The sequence below is a fragment of the Copadichromis virginalis genome, linkage group LG13 (genome assembly GCF_057382275.1).
Source record: "Copadichromis virginalis isolate Kocher_CV1m ecotype Utaka linkage group LG13, C_Virginalis_male_GT1.1, whole genome shotgun sequence".
NCBI classification, from domain to species: domain Eukaryota; kingdom Metazoa; phylum Chordata; class Actinopteri; order Cichliformes; family Cichlidae; genus Copadichromis; species Copadichromis virginalis.
In genome coordinates, this window is record NC_140630.1 from 430,649 (window position 1) to 447,617 (window position 16,969).

The 16,969-nt window shown below is 45.7% G+C and overlaps 1 protein-coding gene across 4 annotated transcripts in view; it reads right to left on the reverse strand.

Annotated features, from left to right (window-relative positions):
• gbf1 (golgi brefeldin A resistant guanine nucleotide exchange factor 1) overlaps positions 1-16,969 on the reverse strand; it is an 82,444-nt gene that overhangs the window by 16,652 nt on the left and 48,823 nt on the right. For 2 of the 4 annotated variants that reach the window (XM_085476771.1, XM_085476770.1), the window contains exons 5-21: positions 15,735-15,853; positions 15,547-15,655; positions 15,027-15,087; positions 11,484-11,538; positions 10,148-10,183; positions 8,977-9,121; positions 8,647-8,873; positions 8,363-8,531; positions 8,024-8,235; positions 7,542-7,640; positions 7,257-7,451; positions 6,221-6,413; positions 5,948-6,085; positions 5,775-5,863; positions 5,502-5,704; positions 5,256-5,379; positions 2,859-2,984 (exon numbers count right to left, since the gene is read on the reverse strand). In XM_085476771.1, the coding sequence (XP_085332897.1) occupies positions 2,859-2,984; positions 5,256-5,379; positions 5,502-5,704; positions 5,775-5,863; positions 5,948-6,085; positions 6,221-6,413; positions 7,257-7,451; positions 7,542-7,640; positions 8,024-8,235; positions 8,363-8,531; positions 8,647-8,873; positions 8,977-9,121; positions 10,148-10,183; positions 11,484-11,538; positions 15,027-15,087; positions 15,547-15,655; positions 15,735-15,853 (2,300 nt within the window). The remainder of the gene's footprint in view (positions 1-2,858; positions 2,985-5,255; positions 5,380-5,501; positions 5,705-5,774; positions 5,864-5,947; positions 6,086-6,220; positions 6,414-7,256; positions 7,452-7,541; positions 7,641-8,023; positions 8,236-8,362; positions 8,532-8,646; positions 8,874-8,976; positions 9,122-10,147; positions 10,184-11,483; positions 11,539-15,026; positions 15,088-15,546; positions 15,656-15,734; positions 15,854-16,969) is intronic. The other 2 variants (XM_085476773.1, XM_085476772.1) reach the window with 1 other exon arrangement.

Genomic DNA, 16,969 nt, shown 5'->3' on the forward strand with positions numbered 1-16,969 from the left:
GTGTGCTGGCTGACCCCGAGCTCGGTGAGTTTGTCCCCAGACTACAGCTGAAAGCGCATAGAAATGATTTTAATACACAACAACAGACGATGAGGTCAGACCAGCTTTTATTAACTATGTGAACATAAGAAGAGAGAAAGCAAGTGTGTGTTCGTCAGTGAGTGCCACACACAGTTTAGGCTTCGACACCGTCAACCAAAGGCAGAGAGCACCGACATCCACCCCCCTCCATGACTGTGTGGAGCCACTGACTACAGCTGTGGGCTCTGAACCAGCAGCTTCACCAGTGCAAACACCAGCTTTGTTAGAGGAATGTCAAACCACCACATGTGTCATGTTTAACAAAAATAAAATGACATGACTGAGACAAAAACGCTGGTCTTTTGTAAATATAATAATAGCAGCGTCCTCCTATTGAGAGTAACATCCTCCCCTCTTAATGCTCTCTGGCTGCTATGGTATCGCGTAAATATTTCTTTCAAAATAAGACGCACAACTACAACACGGGAAAGACCCAGGGAAACAGTTAACAATAAAAACCCTGAAGACCATAAATTTCACACCCGAGCCTCAACTCTCAGGGCCCGGTACCAAACGACTAACGGACCGGTACTGGGCCGTGGACCGGGGGTTTGGGACCGCTGGTCTAAACTCTTTGATGTACTTCTCTTTAATTTGCTGTTTTGCTGAATGGGTTCGTTTGTGTTTATGGGTTTCTCACACATGCATGTCAGAACCAGTGCTGTGGTTTTACTCTCAGCCTCACCAACATCTGACTGCATTCTGCTAGAATACACAGGTCAACAACATTATTATCATTATCATTAGTAGTATTATAATCATATTTACAACATTTATGGCAGGCTTCAGTGACAGTGTTGTGTTATTTTCGTGCTGATGTGGTATCGCGGGAGGGATACTCTGTAACAGCAGCTGTAACAAACGAGCTTTGCAACTAGCTTCAGTTTAAACGTCTCTATTAACTCGTGCACTGAACTTTAAATGAAACAACCTAACCTAACCCTGACATGTGAAGTACAACAGCTCACCATTTTCATTTAGCTCGGTATATCGTTATTTAAGAGAGAGCTGCAAACTTTACAATAATCAAAGATAGTGTGTAGATAATCAGGATGTTGACTTTGTTAAAGAAATGATAATGAAGGTATAAGAAACAGACTCATGCTAATGCATTTGACTTTTCATTTCTTATCACTGAAACAACCTTAATAGTCTTCACAGTGTTTCCATGGACAGTCTCTCTACTCAACATGTTTGTGCTTTAAAACACTGCATAGAAGTAACTCAGCATCAGGACTTTTCTCTGTTAACGAGCTCCCTGCTGACCACCGAGTATTTACTCGATTACTGTGGGAAACAGGGCGGACGTTTTACGCTTCATTCAGCCATTATTACTCATGCACAACAGGCTGGTGAATGAGAACCACAACAACGACTTTAATATCTTTGTTATTAGATTGTGAGCCCAACAAGGGACAATTGTTGAAAATCAGCAGCAGCTATAAACCTGTGTGCGGTACATCAGTGTCATGTCTTGCACTTGAACTGTGTTAAACTGCACTGTCCCTTTTAAATAAATAAATTCAACCATCAATGTTTCCTATGATGTCTGCAGCTGTAAGAGCTTCAGTTCTTCTGAAGGACCCACATATGTGAGGCACATACTGGTGTTGGGCTACAGGACCACTACAGGACCAGTCAAACTTCTTCCACACCAAACTTGTTTATTCACGTCTTTATGGTGCACAGTCAGGTTGGACGTGAAAGGGGCCACACCTGAACTATTCTCAAAAGGTTGGGAGCATGAGATGATCCAAAATATCTCAGCATGCTGACACATGAAGTTCACTGAACCTAAGGAGCTGAGCCTGAACATCAGCCCCACACCCTGAGCCACTAGCCCTGGTCAGATAGTTCTGTTCTCCTGCCTGCTGCTAGGACTCGTCCACTGGGTAAGAAGACGGTGAATGCTGATTCCTCCAGAGAGCGCGTGCACTGCTCCTGAGTCCAGAGGTGGCATACTGACTCATGGGATACTGATGTGCACATCACTGCAGCTGATGCTGTGCCTCACACTTGGAGTGCAGCAGTACATGAAGTTTGTCAGTGTGTAGTAACTGATCCTGCAGAAAGCCGTCTGCACACTACACGCCTCAGGTGTGATTCTACCTGGCCTACCTCTCTGATAATAATAGCATTAACAGCTCACTGTGGACTATTTAGTAGTGAGGAAATTTCCCGACTGCAGTTTGCAGCTGTTTGCAGCTGCACAGGTGGTATCCTATCAATATGACCCAGCAGCTAGAGGCTCGACTTCATGCACCTGTGGCCATGAAGTGATTGGGACACCTGGATTTTGACAATATAATGTAAACAGATGCATAGCTGTAATCATTCAGGTTAGGTAATTATCATTAGTAGACCATATGAATATATCTTCCCATCACATTGGTAGTTCATCCCAGTGTTACCATTGTTGCTTGGTTACATTTTGGCAGTTGAGTCTGGTTTGATGAGGTTCAAACTACCATCCCTGTGACACTCCAACACAACCATCATGTTAGATTCAAGCTTCTTACTGAGCTCTTTGTTTTTATGTCCTGTTCGACGCTCCTGTTGCAGCGGTGTTGTCCGGTGACATTTGCCATGTTTGGGCTTGCACAATAATAAATCTCAAACGCTTCTTATACGTGTTATCTTATTTCAAAGCTCCGTTCTTGGTGCTACGGAGGCATATCCTTTCAGACCAGTGTTGGGGGAATGACTGCTGTCCATTTACACAAACTGGCACGACTAGTTCATGCTTCACAACCGCACACAGGTGTGTGATCACTTACCTCTACGGTCATGGGGATGTTCTGCTTGCGGACATTGTGGTTATGCTGGTCAGTGTTCAACATGATGACAGCGTAGGCCAGGGCGAAGCCAGCATCGTTGCTCATGAAAGGAAAGCCGTTGACTTTCTACAAACACAGAGCATGGACCAGATATCACACAACAAACAGAGGCTGCTGTGCCTCTATGGCACACTACAACTACTCCCCGTGTTCTGACCTCCAGATTCACCTCTCAGCTGATACCACACTGACCCCACACAGTGGAAAACCCATTTACAGTGTCACTGCCTAGAATGAATCATCTTCTCTTTCAAAGCCTACTCCTGTGTGCGGCTGGCCTAAAAAAAAAAAAAAAAAAAAAAAGGGACATTACTAGGAATAGTTTCCAGGTCACATGGCTCCTCCTGCTATTTTGAGGCGTCACATGTTTCCCCTGTGGAGTTTGTCCTTTGCCTGTCACACTCTATACGTGACTCTGTCTTGACACTTATGTCATCCCACTGCTATAATCTAAACAATCTGCAGGGTTGACCACAATACTGAGGGCCGCCTCTTACAAGTGGAGTTACCTTGTGATGAACACGCTTGGTTGTGACCAGACTGTGAAACATGTGAATGTGACCGAGTTTGTTTCCAGGTATGTTGGAACGAGTAAAAGCATTAAATTATAAATGCACTGCACTATTAGGGTCTATTAGGGGACACTAGATAATTACATAATCCAAGTCTTCCCAGTGGTAACATTATTAGCCAAAGAACAATAGAATAAAAGAGTATATGCACATTTATCAGTCTTTTGTTTGATGCCACTGGCGAGCTGTTCGGCTGCATGCCTGCGTTTGCCCTGTGACAGCTGGCACAGGCTCCATAGGCTGCCTCCTCTTTCTGCAGCACCGTGCTGCCACTTAACAGCTCAGTTCTTGGAAGACCATTGTAGGAACTCCCTCCATAGCTGCTTTCAGACACATGCACCGTCCTTCCAGTGACTGAAGCACACTGTTCAGACAAGCTGTGATGGACACATCAAACTACACAGCATCCATCTGTCCATTTTCTGCCACTTATAGTGGGTCAGATATCAGGCGGAGCAGCCTAAGCAGAGACATCCTGAGGCAAGATGTGCCCAAAACACTCAAACTGGGGGCATCCCAGTCAGATGAGTGACTCTACACTGGCGCTTTCAGAACAACCAAGGGAGAGCCGAGACATGACAGAGGAGGATGATACCTATGAAGCGCCTTGAGGCGACTTTTGTTGTGATTATATATATATATAACTAAAATTGAATTGAATTGAGATCTCACTCTTTCAGTCAGTCTCCACTGTGGCCATATGTGAGGGCAGGAACATACACTGACCACAGAATCAACAGCTTCGTTTTCAGGCTTTTCACCGTAATAGTGTAGTGTCCACATCACTGCAGACACGGCGTCAACCTCTGATCAACAATCTGTCACTGTTCCATTTCACTTGTCCTAACTGACTGCAACTACCTGCAGTTTACTGCCGTATCAGGCCAAGACAACCACATCAGCTGTGAACAGCAGAGATGTGATACTAAGGCCAGAGCCCCTCCACGACTTGGCTGTGCCGAGAGATCGTATCCATCAATGCTATGAACAGAACCGATGACAAAGAGCAGCACAGGCCAACTTTCACCAGGAGCAATGACTCCAATGGTAATGCACACCAAGCTCTTAGGGAGTGCCTGCAGCAAAGGGCCAGTCATACCAGAGACACTGTCCCAGTCTTCCATGCAAAACTAAGACAGCCCTACAAGATCCAGAGAACCTCAGGGCGAACCCCGTCCACCCAGGGGTGAGGTCCAGCGGACCACCCAGGCGACATGACGTCTCCAGCCTCATTGTTAAAGCTTTTTTATTTGTGGGACCTGAAGTGGTGCATCGGTGCAAATGACGCTCAGTACCTGCTTCCCTGCCCTGGAGGAAAGCAACCCCCTCGTCCACTGGGAAAAGTCCCAGTATACAGACGCCAAACTGGGGGAAACCAGTATACCAGGCTCTGTATCCTAGGCTCAGGCTCCTTCTCCACACAAGCACTGACCTTCAGATCACCACCCAATCCACAAACCCCTGAACCCCTATTGGCCCTAAAGTGAGAGGTTGATAGGAATCTAAACCTCAGTGGGATCATCACATTATTACTGTTGTGCCTGATCCTGCTACAGCAGTCAGCTGATGCTCATTCTCAGGTCTGTTTCATCTCTGATCACGCTCTTATTATGACCTTTGCAGGTGTCCAGACTTCTTTTAGCTTTAGTATTCAAACTAAGAGTGAAATGACTTAGTCTCTGACTCAAGCGCAGCCTAGACCACGTGTGGCCCGATATCCTGCTGTGTCCTGCAGTAATGATGAATTGTAGGACGTGTCCCTTACATGCCAGTTGTCTGTGAACGTTTCCAGGAGTCTCTGAATGACAGGAGCCTCTCCAGGTAATCTGAAGGCCTCCAGGTAGAGCCGCAGGGCCTCGTCAATACGAAGCCCCTGGAAGGTAAATGTGCTGGAAAAGAAACCAGTCAGATTATTGTTTGCTCACACGGTGCATTACTGGTTATTGTTCCTGAACACACACGGCTCTGCCTGTGAAGAGCACACGTTGAAATGAAAGGATGCTAAGCCTACTTCACAAAGCTGTCCAGGAGTTCCGGGTTCTTCCGATCGCTGACGTACTCGCCAATCATTTTCTTGTCCAGTCGGGGGTTTTCTCTCAGCCACTGGGCCACCTGGTTGTTGTCTATGGGGCTGCTGAGGAGGCCTTTCTCCTGGAGGAACTGGATGCCTTTCTTGGGCTTCTGGTTAAACTGCTCCGTGCCTGTGATCAGCAGCTTGACACACAGCAAGAAACGCTGCAGATGTTATTCTTTACGTTACTCTCATTAAATGAATTCCACATACCTTTTTCTTTGTTCTAATTTCCATTAGCTCGTGTGAATCAGGTAAACAGGACAAGAAACGCTGAGGCTTTTTCAGACTTCTCTTCTCAGCTGGAGAAAAGAATTTCTGTTAGTCTCAGCTGAACAGTTTCCACGCAGCGCTTAGACAAACTTTAAAGAAGACGGAGGCCTCACAAAGGTCGCCGTCTCCCTGATCCTGTCTGCCCAGCCTCATCTTCTCGGCCATTAGATGTCCACTGGTTGGAGGATACACTGGTGCTTTTTCAGGCTGCGAGGGACTCAAACCATTGGTACTGCCAAGTCTACTAACATCTGTAAACAGAAGGGAAATGTTTTTACTGAAGCCGTCCGTGTCCAACGTTATTCAATCACATGACAAAGGAGAAAAAGACAGTAAAATGACACCCAAGCTGCATCTATGAGGTGTGAAGTTATCTGTGCTTATACCAGCTGCAGAGTCTGTTTCAGCTTTGGCTGCACCCTCTCCGTCTGCCAGCGCAGTCTCTGCTTGGTCTTGCTGAGCTATGCTGCTTAGCACCCTGGCCTGGCAGTGAGCTTCGATGCTGTCGATCACTGTGAGCAGCGCCTCCAGTGACAGGAGGTGGGTGGTGTACAGCTGCCCCGACACGGGAAACGCGTTCTATCGCCACAGAAGAAAAAACACTTTCACATAATACTCACATCATAATCTACAGAATATTAGCCTGCAAACGGTCTATTGTCCAGGTACATAATACTACCTGTGAATACAGTGTTATAATTATCGTTCCTACGACTGGACATGTTTGGCTCTGTTCTGACTGATCTTTTGTTTCTGTCTGCTTCGCTTGGATCAGCTTCGTCTGAGGTCATTTTGAAGTTGATGGACTATTTGACCACATGTGTACCACTGTGCAGCATCCTCTCTTCTTTTAAATGCCTGCAAGCTGAGGAGCCTGGCCGGAGGACTCCTCCTCCTGTTGGGAGACAGCTCTCTGCAGTCCTGACTCACACAAAACATGGTTCTCATGTGAATAACATGAGTTTATGTGATTAGTGCATGTTGTTTTTATTTACATTTTACACAGCCCAAGTTTTCGAGACTGTGTTTATACATTGGTTCAACATCACTGTTGCACGGCAACCAAAACAGCTGACATGTGCAGTGGACGATGGGGAACAGGACGGTGGTGCAGTGAAACGGCTGGTTTGGAGATCAATGCAAATCTGCTTTCTGTTATCACCTGTATGTTGTTCCTATCACCTAAAACACTAATATTTTACAAGTGGTGACCAGTGTGTAAACAGAGCCAAACGTCCTCTGCAGAAAACACTCAGGAGTAGAAGAAATGGAGGACGCTCTAAACCTCTTCTAACAGAAAACTGGTTTCCATTATTTTGCCATTGAAATACATGGAAACAGAACAATTGCAGCAGTCTGCTCTCAGTACAAAAAGGTAATCAGGGCCTGTTCATCACTAGCAAGCCTTTCAGGGCGAGTTACCTTAGACAGCAGCTTGGTGAGGTCTTCAAAGAGGTTGGAGCAGTAAAAGTCACAGTCATAGTTAATGTAGAGCTCAGTGACAAAACTGGGGATCCTCCATAACTGGACCAGTGCCTCCAGAGCCACCTCCTTCATCTCGTAGGGCATCTTAATGTTCTCTGAAGTGATGATGTCTATGAGCTTCTTCAGGTACATCTGAGCAAACAGAGACATGGCCATCAGGTCCTCAGGGACTAACGCTATGAAAGCTGAATGACAGGAGTGTGGATCAATGAGAACAGCTACCTCCAGCTGAAACTTCAGGTGCACTCTCATGCTTTCAAAGAGCAAGAAGCAAACCCGTATGGATGAAGCATACAGGTTCATACGGTCCACACTCAGCAGCTGGAACACAGATGAGGTACTTCATCAGCAAGGCCTCATAACTACACCAGCGTACTGCCCTGCAGAGGACTCAGGCCTCGACAAAGAGAACCAATCAGTCCATCTGAGGTCAGATAAATCAGTCGAGAAGGTTAAGAGTAGATCTCTGGGTTTATAACCTAAAAACACTCCGGTCATGTCTGTCATTAGCAGTGAAACACAAATATATGGTGCTACACTTTTAGCCGTCTCAGTAAGGAACCTGGACCAGATGCTTTAGTTCAATAAAAAGCCAATAATCGCTAAAAAGACTCCGATCAGCACAGAGTTACCAAAATAAGACCGCGGCTTTGACGAGGACTGCTCCTCACTGTCAGCAATGACATCATCTACATTTAATTTACCTGGAACAGGTGTCGACAGAGCTCATCTTTGACCAGCACTAACAAGGACTGGTAGTTAGGGATGTGTGCTGATTCCAGGGCTACAGTCAGCAGCTGCAGCCCCATGTGCATCATAGCATCAGTGTTGTGGCGGTCATGAGGGTTGGTCAGTGAAATCAGGAAACGAAACAGCTCTCTGAGACACGGCAGGCCATACGGGATGAGGGATGCTCCTACAGACAAGAGGCAAAAGGACAAGAGGTTAGAGAGAACCGCTCTACAGCTGTCTTTATACATCACAGAAACGTGGAACTCTCAGATCATCTTCTGCCCTTCTTGCTAAATTCAGCTGGATCCTACCATCTCTTTGCGTGGACTGTGTGAAGCGGACGCCTCTGGGGTTGACGTAATCCATATCATGGACAGAGGCACTGTCTGACTGCTCTGTAATGGAGTCTTTGTCCTCCAGAACCTCAGGGATGGACTCCACTGAGGCTGACGGGGCTGGTTCAGCCTGCTGGCCCTCAAACTAGACAGAAAGAGGCGCAGCACAAGAGATTAGAGAAGGACAGGGAGAAGCGAGGAAATACAATGTCTCTCACGGAGCCGAAAATGTAAACAAGAGCCATTAGAAACATGTTCACCTGTGCATCTGTAGAGCCAGACTCAGTCCCTGTGAGTGCAATGGCTGCACCAGCGGTTGATGCAGAGCTGCACTGATCCAGGTCAGAAAGGTCTTCCCTGGAAGTAGTTTTTGAGCAGGTGTCCAGGCCGCTGTCAGTGGCTGTTGGGCTGCAGATAGATGAGGCAGAGCTGTCTGAGACAGGAAGGCTGGGATTGGACAAGCCCTCCTCCATGAACGGGACACCACCTGAGAACACAGGATCCAGTCATACAGCGCTCCACCAAAGACCTGAAAGCCAAGCTCTGCTTACAGACGGCTGTGAGTCCATTATTACGACAGCGCGTCCTACCCGAGAGGTTGTTGTTGAGTGTGCTGGGCTGGCTTGGTTCCATCTGACCGGAGGAACTACGGACCATGTGCCGAGGCGGCCGTGGAGAACGTTTCTGTTTCTTCCATTTAGATGACTCGCTCATGCCACCGGCACGCATCTTCAGCTGGAGGAAACACAGTGGTTCAGTGAGTCAGCTGGTCCATCATCACTGAGCAATGACAATGTTTCACTTCTCTTTATATCCAGATCATTTACACACTCGTAATACACAAGAGGCACCGGGACTCGTGTGGCATGTCTTCAGCCGGCGCTGTGTACCTGGAGTGGAGTGCTTTGAAACCAGATTTATATATGCTTGTATATATGCTCGTTATTGTATTAGTGACTCTTTATGACATGGCGTGCTGCGGGGAGAAGGTCATTCTAACGTCTCAGGTTTATCTGAGCACTTGACGACGTCTCGTTGGTAAACTGTCTCCATACTCTCGCACGTTACTCTCGCTTAGCTAGTGCAGCTTTGTTGTGTTGGCGTCTACTTGCCACATAGTTTGCACAGCACGGTTTTCTGCTGTTTTCATGCTACAGTTTAGAAACGAGCTCCTTGACTTGTCTGGCTGATTCTCCTGTGGCGCACTATTACAAACCATCATCTAAAGCAATGAAAATGATTGCACTGAACAGAATATGAAACGATCCCTGTATGCAGATCGCATAGCCCTGCCCCACTATGAGAAAGAGTCAAAAAAGAACAGGAAGAGACTTCTGCTGGAAGAATATTCCCTAAGGTTTTCATCCTCTAACTATTTATTTATTTATTTAACACTTGGGATAGTTGGAAGTCTGTTTTAAATAAAGAAAAACACACATACAAAAAAAAAAAAAAGCTATCTGCTAACAGCTGGGACACATATTGGCAAATGAAATCCAACAGCTGTGTAGCCCAAATGAATTCAATCATTTAAAGTGTGATAATCCAGATGTGAGTATTACACAGTCATACACTGCTATGTGTCACACAATGACCAGCAGGATCTGCAGGCCTGCTTCCTGTTTGTGTCATGTCATGCCTCCATCTTGCCAAGGTCACAGGTAAAGGAAAAGAGGTTAAGGTAGCGAGGGTAAGTCAAAGGTTATTGGGAGAGAATCTATATACTGCCCTAGCCTAAATACTGAGAGTAATCTTCCTTACCTGCACACGTTTGTTTTTCCACAAGATATTGTAAGCCTCAGAAGAGAAGGGGAGCAGGCAAGGCCCGTGATTAGTGATGGATAACATTATCAGCAGATAAGTGGGACCAACACATAACACAACTGAGCATACACATCTATGCACGATGGGAGGAGTGCAAACAGTGCTCCGGATCAGAGTGCACAGTCACTGTAGGCTGTAACCAAGAGCAGCCAGCACAGATGTGTCAGTGGACAGGCAGACCATGCAAGAAGCAACAAGCGCTAAAACTCTGGGAACACCCCAATCTGCATCGAATACACATATGTGACGTGACACGTAACCAGCAGCTCAAAGGACAAACAAGGGTCATTGTTGTGTTGTGGTGTACAGTGCTGTACCAGTCAGTGCTTCAGAGGCAGGGACATCCACAGAAAGTCCAGACTGAACCACAACAGGCTTTCATAGAGGTGAGCACAGCTGACTGGATGAAGCCGTTTACTTTAACCTGCATCTGACTTATGTTTGCAGGGATTGAATTTACCTGTAAGCTCAAAGCGTCTTCATATTTAGTCATGTGATAGATCTTCTAATTACACTAAATATGTAAAAGATTTACACATTTAAAGCTGTAAAGTGATTTTGCCCATAAAGCCGGTGCAATGTAAGAATGAGCTTCAGATAAAAACTGCCATTAGAAGCTGCAGGAGCAGTCAGCAGCAGGCGAACAGAGCACCACAGTCACGGCTTGAACACCTCTCAGGGGCTCAAGGAGAAAACTCACCTAATTATTTTTGCATATACAGTACAAAGGACTCACAAATGTCATCTCTAACAGTGCAATAAAAGAGCAGCATCTGATAGATAAAGCCAGAGTGTAGCTGTTAACTCTTCTTGTTATCACTTAGTGCAACTACAACATGTAATTGCAGTCTACACCACAGCACCACTGTGCTGCTCACTGGTGGATACTGCAGAAATGTTGAGATGCTGATGTTTGATTCAACTACATCCTTAAAACCACCGATGTTTAACGCTCATGCGCTCATGCACTCCCACCAAGAAGCCATGCTAACCCTGCCAGTTAAGTACCCTGTCTACCCCACTCTGACTTGTGTTTCTATGCTGCTCTGCACAAATAACATCCTCAGAGTCCAGTATGACAGGTAGGGTCTGTGGGAAGGAGAACAGGGACACATCCAAGTACAGGAAACTTGAAAAGAAAACTAATAGTTACAAATAATAAAGTGGATCCAAGCACAGGGGGAGGACACAGACTCAGACGGAAGATTAACAAAGAATAAGAGAAAGCACGATGACAGCAAGCAGCACACATTCACAATCTCAGCCATGTTACCTTCTTCATGTTAGCACCAACATAACTCTTGGCCTCCTCTTTGAACTGGGGGAGTCTGTAAAGAGACATGAACATGTTACAACATCCCATCTACAGTCCAGGACATAAATCACCAACCTCGCCCACGCTGTGCATCTTAGATGATGTAAGTGAATTAGAAATGGAAGCAAACACACCAACAGTCAAAAGACTGGACACACATTCTCATTTAATGGGTTTTCTTTATTTTCATGACAATTTCTATTGTAATCTACGGAGCTCATCTAATCCAGGTTTAAGGTCCCGTCCCAGACGGCTTGATGTCCACTCACGTTTTGGGTCATTTGATATCGATAAATCACGTGATAGGGTGGGGCAAGGTCTCCCAATGGGTTCATCCAAAACCTTGGCTGATACTGACCCACACCTGTTTTCACATCTTGGCTCATGTGATTGGGCAGATGATCAATGGCTCTCTTAAAGAACAGCTTCAATCTCTCCACCAGTTCCTCTTAGAACTGAAGAAGCTTCTCAGATGAAACCTCGTCAAGAAACTCAAAGAAGTCCAGTCACTGTTCCTCCCAAGCTCTTTCGATTATCATGACCTGGCTGACCGAGGCCCTACACAGACATGATAGCCTGAGCTCTGACTACCTTCCCTCTTTGTTATCATCCAATTACACGTCTCCAGTCCAAATGCCACTCCAGTATCTTTGCTGTTTCACTGAGAGGGTTCAGGCTTGCACAGGACAGACGCATCCCACGCTTGATAGCGTTGTGTGCTTGAAGTAGGCCTCTAGTGTTGCTCGCCATCAGGGTCCTGTTGATGTTGTGGTGTTCTAGGAATTCCAGGATCTACGAGGCATTTGTAGACTTTCTTGTACTGACGTATTCATGTACTGAGCCATGTGCCTGTGCATTATGTACTCTGCCACTGAGAGCACACCTTGGATGGCTGAGTGGAGAACAGCTGGTTTATTCTCATGACTTCCTTCTCTGGTGTACCTGTTCAGGCAGTAAGCCGAGGCCATGCTTTGCTTGGCAGTTTCTAAGGCCTAAGGCATGCAAGGTAAGGTATTCTTCATCACACCTTTCTCCAGCTCTAACAGTTCCCCAGCTTCCCTCCACACCGCCTTGATCTTGGACCAATCTTGGAGGGTGAGGATGATGACATCTCCCCCCTGATGTCCTGGCTCCTCTTCGCCGTAGCATTTATATGGTACATTGTTAATCTCTAGTTGTGTTAGCAGTTGCTTCTTCCGAATATTGGAATGCTGACCTACTGGTTGTTTCGCCGTCAGTCTGGATGTTGGCTGTCGAATAAGGCTGCCACGATTACGTCGACTATCAAAATCATCGATGACTAATTAACAGCTCATTACAGCAAATGTAATGTGTCTGCATGACAGAGCCAAAGAAAAACAAATTAAAGTTGTTTTTAAATCAAATTGGACTGGTAGTCTTTGAAAAGTGTCCAGTGACTGATTTGTTGAAGTCACAGCAGTAATTCTGTGCCATTCCTTTATTAGCGTGTAAACCAAAAGTTCACGCCTCCCTGTTTATTTAGGCAGAGGCTTTAAATAACTGCTGTATACTGGCCCAGAGGTGGTAACTGGCTCCTGCACGGACACTGCTTTAAAGTTATTTAGTGCATCCTTTAGCCCTGAACCAAAAGCCAAAACACTAACAACGACTTTTTGATTAAAACTCTACAAAAGTACAATAATAAATAATAAAAAAACCCAAAAGAAAAAACATATAGCACTAAACACAGAGCCTGTCATAAGCTGCTTAAGAGGAAATATTACTGTAAGAGTGTCAGCACATTCAGTGAAGCCACAAACGTAAGGCATCACACAGAGTATGTTAGTGTGTGTCACCAGGTTTCTGTGAAGCTAAAGCTTCGCTAGAAAATGATGAGATTAGAGCTCATCAACATCCAAGCACGCACGCACGCACGCACGCACGCACGCACGCACGCACGCACTGTGCGAGCCAGCAGCCTTCTCCTGACATTAGCTCAGCGTTAATAGAGTGTTGTTCTGTAAGCACGATTATTGGATGATCTGTGGGTCCAACAGATTAACATGCTTAATACGTTCAGCAGCCAATCTAAGACTGAGCTGCTGCTCATTACTCTCTGATGGAGGTGGGTGAGGGTGGAGGGCATCCCAGACTCACATCTCTATTATCTGGGGTCTGTGGACAAGCGGGGGGCTGGGGCTGAACACGAAGGAAATGAGCTGCGAGTCGTATGTGTGTCTGTGTGTGCGAGAGTGCAGGATGAGAACAATAGAGTAAAAGTCCAGACTCCTTCATTGCACCTGCTCGTGTGCTGAAATGTCTGTTAGTGACACAAATGCTAACACAGTCAAGTCTTGTAAGAGGACTTGATAACAAGAATCCAGGCAGCAAATAACAACTGGACTGCTCGGAGGAACTGGCAGCAAACGGCAACAACCTCGGCAAAAACTAATTCTGGACTTCACTGAAAGGACGATAAGCTAGTGCTTTGTGACAAACCCCATGTCAAATAGTCTTAGTTAAGAATGCACAACATCAGGGAGGAGGTGAAGCAAATCACACCTTTAATTTAAGCTCTGTTTGTTATCCAGCTGCAGTCGGTTTCACTCACATCAGCAGACATGCTTTTGCTGATTGCTTCTATGTGGCGTTGCTGGCAATGCTAACTCAGTGCGTGATGTGTGTGTGCTTAATATTTATGGGGGCTGGAACATTGCTGCTGAATCAGAGAGCAGCTTTATCTATATGCAGATCATACAGCATGCAGCTCAAGTGGCTCATCCCTTTGTCTGTGACCACATGTGCCTGGCACTCCTGAACACATGGTGTGGACGATGGTGCTGTGAGTGAGTGAGAGGGCGGTTTGATTAGACCAGACCTTCCCAAAGTGGGGGGGTGGAGAGCCAATGCAGGGGGGGAGCGGAATGAAAATGGGGGGGAAAAAACAAAACGCTTGGACGCTGCTAGCATGGGCGCCCACAGAAACACAAAGCATCGCTGAATATGTTTCCAAACCAACTTCATTCTAAGCCAAAGACTAGAAAATATGGTGAAGCAAATCTGCCCTTTGGCTTCACAAGTGCCGAGGTAGGTCTCCCTGCAGGTTTGGTTTTCCCTTTGTCGGGAGCAGCGCTGTTCAAATATCAGAATAAACTTGGCAAACTTCATATACAGAATCTTACATTGGAAGAAACAGACTGAGGTAACAACAGCTTGTGGTGAGTGTTCTGGTCAAAAGACAAACATTTAAGACACAATAAGCATTTCTCTCACAGATCTTACTGAACGTGTGATCATGTATTTAATGTGGACACAAAGCCTGTCAGTGAGCCCACAGCTCACAAAGCTCTGCCTCCACTTTTCAGGCTCTTCTGAATATCCTGCCATGAGGTGCTAACCTGTATCTCTGGCAAACTTACTATGGACATTTATTTTAAGTTCCAAAACGAGTGTTTGTCTTACAACCTTCCTCATTTATATTAAAGACTGTCAACTTGCCATCTGCAACAAACCACCAACACAACCCCGTCATTTATTTACCTGGAGAATAACAGCTGCACCATGTCGACCAGTGTATGTTCAGCCGTCTTCCTGAGGAGCTCTGCACACACAGACATTAGAGACATGAGAACCAAAAACTGCGTGAGAGAGGAGACGCCTCTGGGTGGAGACAGTTTAAGACATAATTTGATATTTTTATGTAAATAACAGGACTGGACTAGAACCTCACAGAAGACGGCGGTACAGCCGAAGAACAGGTCGTCCAATAAGATGAATAAGATGTGAAAATGTCTTCTGTTATCAGTGTGAGGCTAATCTCACACAAACACTGTACCTAATGTCGAGTCCTCAGGGTCAGAATGATTTAATATTCTTATTATTTCAGCTTTATTCTTCACTCCCAGCCTGTCTGAGTACCATTTCACAGGCATTAAATGATAAACACTGCATCACAGGAGCCGTGTTGTGAAGGAGCTGCTGGAATGTGCCAGTAAAACTTGATCAAACTGTTTCCAATAAGGATGCAATGCTTCCTTGAATTAGCTTCAAATAAACTTACCACTCAGACGCATCTCAAAGCAGATCCTGAAGCAGGACTGCATGATCTCACAAACAGACTCGTTGGTCAGGTGGGCTCCCACTGGTGTCAGCAACAAAGTCCTCAGGACCTGAAGCAGCAGGTACAACTGTACTAACATGCATACTGTGGTTGGCAGTGACAGCGCTGACCAAACAAACGGGGCATACCTGTAGAATTTTCATAAGGACAACTTCATCACTGGCCGGGTCTGTTCCTACAAATCTAGCGTGCGTGACGGCGTCCGCCATGTTCTCAATGGCCTCCGCTGCTGCCTCGTGGCTAGCATCTGCCAACAGACAACAAACAGAAGGTTCTCAGAGTCAGACTGTCGTCACTGAAGGGGCGCCGAAGAGAGACTGACTCTCAGACGCGTGTTCATTGATGAGGTCCAGCTCGACTGGACTTATGCTACATCGTCTTCATCTTGAGCTTTCGCACAGCTGGCTGAATAAAGGAAGACTTGATTCAGTCATCTCAAAACGTATGACGGCCAGTTTTGAGATTTCCTTCATTAATAATCAACTATTATTTTTGCTGCTGCAGAACATGTGGCATACACCACAAGCATATAAAATGATGTAGCACAGACAGTGTTGGGAAGGTTACTTTTAAAATGTATTCCATTACAGAATACAGAATACATGCCCCAAAATGTATTCTGTAACGTATTCCGTTACGTTACTCAATGACAGTAACGTATTCTGAATACTTTGGATTACTTAATATATTATCATGTTTTTTACAACAACGTGAATGTACTATTGCTGTGTGATTTATTACTATTACTGAAGGTCCGCGACTCCGAACTGTAGTAAAGGGACCTCTGACTAATACGGCGGGGTCCCTGTCGGCTCGTAGCCGAAAACTAGCTTTACTTTGTTGTGTGGGTCAACTTTTCTTGCGAGAGACAGAGAGAGGCGTTGAAAGGCTCCAACGGAACTTATTGTTTTCGGAGGAAAACAGGAACACGGTGTACAGTCGAGTCTTAATAGCTTACTTACAACTACACTGCCCATGATGCTACATTCTTTAGAGCTATGCTTGTAGCATTCTGCCTGTTAGCTTAGCACAACAACAACGAAAAGGCGCTCTCTCACCCAGGAAACACACAGTCGCAGAGAGAGAGAGAGCGTCGCCCTGTAACCATGGCAACCGTAACGCTCCGGCCTGGAACAACAGAACGTAGCTGTCAAACAAAACCCAAATAGTCCTGACCCGCGACAATATGAAACAGGAAAGTACCGCAGTGTAATCCATTTATTTCAACAAAGTAACTGTATTCTGAATACCACCTTTTTAAACGGTAACTGTAACGGAATACAGTTACTCATATTTTGTATTTTAAATACGTAACGGCGGTACATGTATTCCGTTACTCCCCAACACTGAGCACAGAGCACCG